Source organism: Phoenix dactylifera, unplaced genomic scaffold (genome assembly GCF_009389715.1).
Source record: "Phoenix dactylifera cultivar Barhee BC4 unplaced genomic scaffold, palm_55x_up_171113_PBpolish2nd_filt_p 000416F, whole genome shotgun sequence".
In the NCBI taxonomy this organism is placed as follows: Eukaryota; Viridiplantae; Streptophyta; class Magnoliopsida; order Arecales; family Arecaceae; genus Phoenix; species Phoenix dactylifera.
The window spans coordinates 274,217-283,264 of NW_024067856.1; the positions used below are offsets into that span (position 1 = coordinate 274,217).

The window sequence follows — 9,048 nt, forward strand, 5'->3', positions numbered from 1 at the left end:
GAAGGGCTTCTTGAACTTCGGGTCTTCTCTTGAATGTGTAGTCGACTTGAATGCAGGAGGACGCTCTTTCACTGTTGGGAAGAAGTAGGTGGATGCAGTTAATGCTGCTCTTCCCTCTTTTTCGTTGAAGAACAAGTTGCAGAGATTGAAAGCTTGATTACTTGGAGTGGAATGGTTGTTCTCTGCTTTGCTACAGTCCTCTGTGGCTAATTAAACCAACCCCCACGGAAACTAGCCGTTAGAGAGCTTTTTCTGCCCGTTCTGCACACTCTGTACACCCTGACAATGTGTCCGTTGGTGGGTTGGAGTCGACTCGCGCGATCAGGAGTCGACTCGGCTGTAGCGAGAGTCGACTCATGCTTTTCTGGAGTCGACTCGGCAACTGTTTCGGATTTGAATTAAAGTAGCCTCTTAGGCTGGGAGTCGACTCGTCTTGACCTGGAGTCGACTCGCCAACTTCTGGAGCTGACTTGGCTTTCTCGGAGTCGGCTCATCCCATGGAGTCCGTGGATCTATTTTTGAATTTGGTCGACTCGACAATCCTGGGAGTCGACTCGGCGCTCAGAGCCCGAACTCCCTATCTTCTGTCTTTTGCCTCGTCCAGTCTTGGAGTCGACTCGAACTTCCCCGGAGTCGACTCGGCTCTCAGTTTCCGAAACACCGTCTTCTGTCTTTTTGATGTAGAGCTGCCTTGGAGTCGACTCTAGCTGTCTGGGAGTCGACTCGAATCTCAGAGACAGTAAATTGGTCTTCTGTCTTCTTTGTGGTTGCGGAGTCTCGGAGTCGACTCGCGTATTGCGGGAGTCGACTCGAATCTCAGAGTTCGAAAAACGTTCTCTGACTTTTTCCTTGTGTTCCTCTGAGAGTCGACTCTCACTTTCTTTGAAGTCGACTTGCCAACCATCGGAGTCGACTCGCGTTCCACGGGAGTCGACTCGAATCTCAGACCCGAAAACTGCTCTCTGACTTTTCTGCCTGTGGCTCCTTGGAGTCGACTCTTGCTACCCTGGAGTCGACTCGGTGAACATCGGAGTCGACTCGCGCACTTCAGGAGTCGACTCGCTGACAGGTTTTGAGTTGATGCTTTCTGTTCGTCTGTCTGTTCTAAGTCGGAGTCGACTCGTACTTATCCGGAGTCGACTCGAGCCCGTGCCAGTGAACTTGATACGCTTGGAGTCGACTCGTGATACTCTGGAGTCGACTCGAGTCTCAGACTTTGGTTCAGGCTGACTTCTTAACTTATCCAAAATATTATGAACCAAGTCTAGAGACACTTAGACAAGATTTTCACTGAAACACTTGATTGAATTCATTAGTAAGCAAGAGATATACTCAAATGCTTTGAGCTCATCAAAATCAAATAGGGTTTTAATCAATCACTCCACATAAACGATGCCACTACACTATTCGGTCGACTCGGTCAGGATGGCGACATAGATCCTTCAGCATAGCCCGGCAAAAAGAGACGAAGGGTAAGAAGGTAGTTGCCCAATACTCCAAAAAAGAAAAACAAAAGGCACCTACAGCCTCAATGGGCAGTGTTGAGGAGTAAATACACTCAGATTTAGAGACTAGAAGCAGCAGTGATGGCAATTCTAATGGTCATGGATCTGCCGGCCAGAGAGACAGTGGAGGACAAGAGACTACTGCTTTTAAGACAGCCGCAGAGTAGTCTTCGATTCATCGATGAGTTCCAATTTACGCATGCTACACAGGATAGAAACCACAGTGCACGATCTAGTAGAGCCCGCGAGAATAGGAGACAGACCCCTCGAGGTCATTTAGGAGGACACGATGCAGCTGTAGATGACCTTGCACGTAGAGTAAGATCCATAGACGTATCAAATTTCGAGTCGTATACTGAATCCTATTATCCGTAACCACATGCAGCCTATAATCCATACGGATACAGATATGAATATGGTGCGTCTAAGGCATCTTTCAGTTGCTACTATCCTACGCAATCTAGAGCATCTGAGCATCTTACTAGTCGAATTTTGCTGCCGGTATATTTGAATGGGCCCCTCTACAGCCGGATTATCAGTCAGAAAACACCTATCATAGCCAAAGCTTCAGCGAGATATCTGAAAGTATTTATAACCTGATGCATGTTTTTTTATGGGATAAACGTATAAGACTACAACGCCGCTTGGTTAGAGGGGTAGGCTAATGTACCTCCTGACTATGTTGATGATCTGAATATCTATGAGGGGCATCGCCACTCGATCCGATTTTAAATATCGGTATGCATGTTGAACTTTAAATGTATGTAATTGATTGTATTATTTTTAAATTTTCACATCACTACTTGATTTGAATATATTTTATGTTGTTCATTTTATAATTTGTATCATTTTAAAGCAATAAGATGCATCATCTTGGTTAAACTGGAATCTTAGAAACATCAAAAAGCATCAAAAAAATATCAAGAAAACATCAAATTAAAATCATTGAAAAAGTTCAAAAAGAGTGATTACCAATTAAATATTTTTGAAAACTCCAAAAAAAATGGGTGTGTCGGCCCATGAACCGGCACGCCCTACCCGTACTGATTCGGTATGGTACCAAACCATACCAAGGGCCGACCGGTACGGGTCCCGGTACCGGTTCGGCGGACTTTGCACCACCCTATGTTCTTATTTTCAATAGCATTAGCATGAGAATTCTGATTGTTAGGACCTGACATACATTGTTGACCACTTCCCAACAGCTTAAGATTTTGGAGTCTAGTGGTCAGTTAACACTGATAATCTAAATTATGCCAAAATGAAAACAGCATTAACTGTTGAAAGTAATTATTTCCATAAAAGTTGGAAATACAAGTCTATAAAAGAGAATATCAATTTATCTAGCTAGTACAAGATTAAACAACAATAAATAACATGATTTATAAAGACATCTACTGGAGTCTCAGGCTTCTACATCTTTCAAGACAATGTTGAAAGCACCTGGTTACCCCAACTTTACTTGGGCTCGAGTAAACCAAAAATCTACAGTGAATCAAAATCTCATGGATTGAAGATTACATAAAGCCAGATAGGTTGGAGTGTAGTTAATAAGCTTCAGTTGTTGCAGGTTAAAAGTTAGAATGCTACAATGTGGCCTTAAGAACCTGGAATCTTGGTGTTTTAACACTGCTGATGCCAGTGTCAAGACTGAACAAAAATAATAGAGGTTGATCTTATGAATGACAAGCAGTCAGAAAAAGCAAGGCCCAAACTATGAAATTAAGCTTGACATCATCAAGTAATTATATGTTACTTCAAAGCAGGGGAAGAAACATAGTAGTTGCATCACATCATCATGCTTGAGGAAAAAGTGAAAGATATACATATTTCTAGAAATTCAAGAGAAATAATATGAATAGAGTCATATCAGAGAAGCTCTTGTTCTATATTAAAAGCAGTTTCAGTAGACAAACAAACCATTTTTATCCACTCGACATTGAGCCACTTTGCCAACAATTGTAGAGCGACACGGTGACGGGCATCATAGCCTTTCCTGTGTTGTGAAGGTTTCTTACACTCTTGAGGTATATCAGCCACACAGGCAGAAAGAAGTTCATATAGAACTACCACTTTCCGCTGATGTTTGACTAAAATGTCCTCTAGGAAAGATTTTTCACCATGCTCATTGTTAGATTGACTGTGTGCCTCCTCTCTACTGAATAAGCTCTCCAGCTTTGTCATTTCAAAGATTTCATATGGCTTACATGTCACTTCAGAAATTCTACACATCACATCAGAAGTGATTCTTTCATGATATTTATCTTTGTGCTTGTTGTGCTTCTTTACTGCCTCAGCTGAGGCAGAAGAAGTTTGCAAATCCTTTACCATATAATCAACTGCTTCTGTCAATGCAAATTCTTGATTTGATCTTTCTGAGCATGCTTCCTCGTCATCAAAAATTGTCTTCAGGAACTAGAAAAGAACGAACAAACAGTGGGAATAAAAATAATATCAAATACACTCATAAGTGAAAGAACAGAGTTAGAGCAAAGTGACAAAAAAGTAGAATTCAATGAATGAAATGCTTAAAACTTCAGAATCTATGTACAACATAGTAAAAGTGCAAGGATTATTATTATTAACCTTTCTCAGAACTATATGTGCCTATAAAATAGTGATGTAGAATCTTCCTTACGACGATGGTTAGAATGGTTATATGAAATCTTCACCACAAAGGAAGAAGCTTTTGCTCATGAAGGAGGTAGCTTGGTTTGTCATACAACTTGGTATAAACCAGGTAGTAGCTTCACCTATTATTGAGTATTTCAAGAAATTCAGAAGCACTTTCCTAAAATTGATAAAGCCAGTGAGCATACCCACTAGGTAAATGAATAAGTTAAAGATCAAGTTTGTGTAACCTCAGAAAGTAGAGTTAAATATCTTTAAGTGGGATATCATAAGATATGGACAATAAATTTCAGAAAGTTCGTTCACAAGAAATTCTAGTCGATGAATTTCAAAGTTCCAATACTTCAAAAAAAATTTGAGTTCATCGGAATGAAAAAAATACCACCAGCAAATTGCAGATTTATCATCAAGATGTCAGATATTATAGAATAATAAAACACACATAGCAGAAGAAAAGACACGGCAGAAGCTTAACGATATAAATAGGTGAGCAGCATGCCTGTTCTATTGAGACCACCACATGTGTATCTCTGCAAATAAGTGTCTTGCCCATAAAGGACAAGTGTAGCTGATATAAATAATTTTTCCAGTCATGTTTATTTACATAGCAGAACCTTAATGATAAAAATAGGTGAGCAGCTTTCCTCCACATGTGTATCTCTGCAAATAAGTGTCTTGCCCATAAAGGAAAAGTGTAGCTGATATATATAATTTTTCCAATCATGTTTTATTTACTGTAAGGCCCATATGACACCCAATATGTCCCAGGAACCCCCTGGAGCCAACCTAACATGAGTACATCTCAGGTCCCTATATATCAACACAAATATGCAATATTATCAGCAAGATAAACAAAATTTTCAAAACTTTGCAAGTTTTTAAAACTCAGATTCGGTGCCTCTCAGCCAGAGATTTGGTTTTCAGCACTTTCAGCGGTTTCACTAGTCTCACTCCAAGTTGCAGAGTTTCAGTTAAAAAAAAGTCATGAGAAAATCCAAAAATAAAGTAAAATAAAAACATAAAGAATAAGACAAGTTATTTCACATCATTTAACTTTGTTTTAAGTTATCAAATATCATAATTTATGTAGCTCTGAGGGTTTCAAGCTGAACTTAGGCTATGTTGAAGCTTAATAGCTTTAATAAATCACATGAACGCACTGATCTCCTAAGAAAAATACCAATATCACTTAATTAAGCATAAACTAACCAGACAAGTAGTAAGAGTATAAAACAAATTAGATTACCTATTAACTACCGCATATTAATACTATTGCAAGGTGGGTCATGCATCATCATCATCATTACCACCACCAATCCATGTAGTTATAGAATGTTTTATTTATTTATATAAAAAATTATTTTTATATTGTATTGAAATAATCTTTGTAAAGTACTATAATAAGAATTATTTTAGAGGCCTTTGCATCTGAAGGGTTATATTATTATATATCCCTCTTTCAACTCAAGAAAGAAAAAGAAAACCGATCGAAAAGATGCACCATATAGCCTAAGGATTTAAATTTCTAGCAAGTTTTTAGAATTGTTAGAATTTAAAACCTTTCTTAGGAATGTTATGATTCTCCATCATGCTCTTGCAAGTTGAGGGAAAAATGATGGAGGAAAAATTGAGATGGAGATAGCATGTGCACATGCAGAAAAAGACCAGAGGAGGCTCTAATACAAAAAAAAAAAAAAAAAAAAAAAAAAGCTCCATTTTCTATCAAAAAGTTGCATAATCTAAAGCAAACATCTAGAGAACACTCGAGAAAATTGGGCACCATGATTTGAAAAAGCTTGTAAGTCAGCCATCTTTAAGTAGCCCTTAATTGGAATGCTTGGAAAATAAGGTTTCATATTTGGATTGGGCTTGATGGTGATCCATGGTCATGGTCTCATTTTCTCCTTTTGACTCTCAAAGCTTTGATGGTGCTTCCTTTACCATAAGCTTGACAGATTTCAAATTCCATTTTGTGTCCTTGACCCGACATGCATTCCTGCTGATGGCTATTTTCTTTTAATCCAAAAATCAGATTACCTTGGCATTAATTCTTGTCTCGCCTCTTTAACAAATTTCTTGGGTGATACATTTTTAATCAAACATCTCATGCCTTTTCACATGAGCTTTACTTACCAACATTATAATTACACAAACCTAATTCATTTCAAGCTCCATAACCGTGCAGACATTTATTCTTCTCGCAAGCAGACATCATCTTGCAGTAAACCTGATAGAACAGGGGAGCAGAAAGGAAAGGAATTGGACGGCATACCATCACAACTTGTTCCCTAGCTGGAGAAGAAACAGCCGCTTTCTCCAACACGGGCCAGGCCTTGGAATCAATCTCCAAGAACCTACAAAGTTTCAGCGTATCAGAGCAAACCCAAGAACCTCAATTCCATGGAACTGGAAGAAACAATTATAAAAGAAGAGAGCGGGGGGGTGAGAAAGAGACCGAAAAACGGGACGAAGAAGGCCATGCGATTCATGGGTCCAGAGCTGGGAGGAGTGGCTATCCCCTTCCTTGCCATCGCCCTTCATGTGCGCTACCATTTCACGCAGTCCAGGCCAGTCCATAGATTCAATATCCAGCAACCTATAAAAGAATCAGCGAATAAGAGTGATCCTAAGAATAAACAAACAAACAAACAAACAAACAAGAAGAAGGCACAGCAAAGAGGGGAGAAGCGACTCGAAAACGGGACGAAGGAGGCCGCCAGACTTGTGGATCTTGTGATGATGACGATGATGATGGGGGAGGGAGGATTCGCCATCCTTGTCGGTGGTGCTGCTGCTGCTGCTTCGGCCGTCGTCGGCGCTGGTAAAGATGGAGAAGGAGGAGGAACCGAAGGGGAGGATTTGGAGGAGCTGCGCATGGCGGAGGGCGAGGGCGAGCAGCCCTCCCGCGGCGACTCTCTGGTCGGGGGTCAGAATCGAGAACGTCATCGCTCACGGCTTTTCGAGTCGCTGCCTTGAAGCGGGCGTGGAGGGGCACGTCGGCCTGTTGGGCTGAGAGAAATGATTCGTGGGTTGGGCGTTTCATGTGCGCCGGGTGAGGGAAGAAAGGGTCCATCGTTCAGCGAGGTGAGCGGCGGTGGCACCGGAAACGCGCGCTCTTGCATGCTGGGGATGCATCCGGAGCCCGCTTCCATCTAGTAGTGCACGTGATAACGTATTTATACATCGCACGACACAAAGGTCTCCTTTAGCCTCCAAAATTTATTTTTTCAATATTTCATGTCAATGCGATCCAGTCCATTCTCTGCTCCAAAAGGTAAAATCGTCCTTTGATCTAAGAGAAAAACTCTGGCCGACATGAACGATCAAGATCCGTCAACCAGCAAACGCCTGAAGCCAGTACATTGGTGTGGTAATTTTCTAGAACTCCAGGATTGTTTTCATACTGACACGAGTGGCTAGTGTAGTAATTTTTTGGAAGTGGAGGCCATTTTCCCAATGCTCCGAGGGAGGCAGCTCGTGGCCCATCTGTGAGAATAGGCTTGAATGGGCTGAAGTCGGTTGCGGATGGAGACACCACAGCATCCTCCCCCCTTCCCCTCCATGCTCCAAGGGTGGCGGTCGGTATCCCATCAGTAAGAGTAGGCCTGAATGGGCTGAGGTCGGCTAGCCCCCGCCCCCCCCCCCCCCCCCCCCCCCCCCCCTCCTCAAGGGAGGCAGCTAGTGTCCCATCAACAAAAGTAGGCATAAATGAGCTGAAGTCGGCAGGCCCAACCGACTTTAGCCCATGACCCCAAAGCCAAAACAGAGGAGCCTCTGCTTCGTCTTCCTCGGAGCAACGAGACCGCGGAGTCGTGGTCGACTCCACTAGCAATAAAACTTCCCAACTACGTGGGGAGTTAGAACAATCGCTAGCCGTCCCATGGTGCCATTGCCCACGATCCTCGCAAGCGGAGCAACCGCCCATAGGCTTATTCGTTCAAAAGCCCTATAAAACCTCCAATTCCTTTAAGATCACCACCAGAGAACCTTCTCCTCCCTCTTCCTCCCTCTCCTCCCTCCTCCTTCTCCGATGGTCGACGTGCCACCCTGCTTGAGCGCCACCTCATGGAAGCCTTGTTGTTCTGCTTGCTCTGTTCTGTGACTCCTTTCTTCGTGGGAAGCTGTCGCCGCTGCAAGAACCACCGCATTGCCTCGATGAGCTTTCTTCTTCCTGTTCCCTCGCTCTAGATGGTTGTCGGAGCCCCCATCTGAGATCGTGAAAAAAGGGGTTGAAGTATCTATTTTCGGCCCTTTCTTCCTTTTTCTCTTCCATCGCCTGCTGTGATGGGGACATCAGAGCCGTTCGCTCAGACGATCTCGCTATCAGAGTCACTCGCTCGCGTTCGCACCGGGGGTTGACATCATTATGGCTAGAAGATGATCTTGAGCCACCAGATTGAGTCGGGCTCCAGATTGGATCCCATCTAGTCTGCGTCATTTTTATTTTCTACATTTTGTTTTTGTTTGATTGAGTCAATTTGGTCATTTGCTCTTAGTCAAGTCAATTTAGTCAGTTGTTTTGTTATTAGACAAATCAATTGGGTTAGCTGTTAAGTCATGTAATTGGGTTGAGAGATTAGATCGATTTTGGTATGTTATCAATCGATTGACTTAGTCAATGGATTGAGGATCCAAGTTTGGTATGTCGTCAATTGATTGACCTGATATAAGGCCTATATAAAGGCCATCCCTCTCATAAATTAGGGCATTGAAGAATTGAATAAAATCTAGCCTCCCTTTCTTCTCTGTTTTCCTCCTCTTCTCTTCTTCTTCCTTCTCCTTTTTTCTTCTTCCTCTTCTCCCTGTAGTGGTCCTCCACCAGGCTGTTTTGCCACCTCTGCTAGCCGCCACAACTATCACTACTGCCTTCGTCACCGGCTCCACCATGCCGGACCTCCGGCCACCTAGGCCT

General features: G+C 42.5%; 1 protein-coding gene across 2 annotated transcripts in view; it reads right to left on the reverse strand.

Moving 5' to 3' along the window:
• LOC113461204 (transmembrane and coiled-coil domain-containing protein 4-like) overlaps nt 1–7,275 on the reverse strand; it is an 81,324-nt gene extending 74,049 nt beyond the window's left edge. For both annotated transcript variants that reach the window (XR_005508244.1, XM_039118808.1), the window contains exons 1-4: nt 6,829–7,275; nt 6,592–6,732; nt 6,409–6,490; nt 3,426–3,920 (exon numbers count right to left, since the gene is read on the reverse strand). Coding sequence is in view for 1 of the 2 variants with exons in the window: in XM_039118808.1 (XP_038974736.1) it covers nt 3,426–3,920; nt 6,409–6,490; nt 6,592–6,732; nt 6,829–7,082 (972 nt within the window). In the remaining variant the exon portion in view is untranslated. The remainder of the gene's footprint in view (nt 1–3,425; nt 3,921–6,408; nt 6,491–6,591; nt 6,733–6,828) is intronic.
• Nucleotides 7,276–9,048: the final 1,773 nt, after the last annotated feature.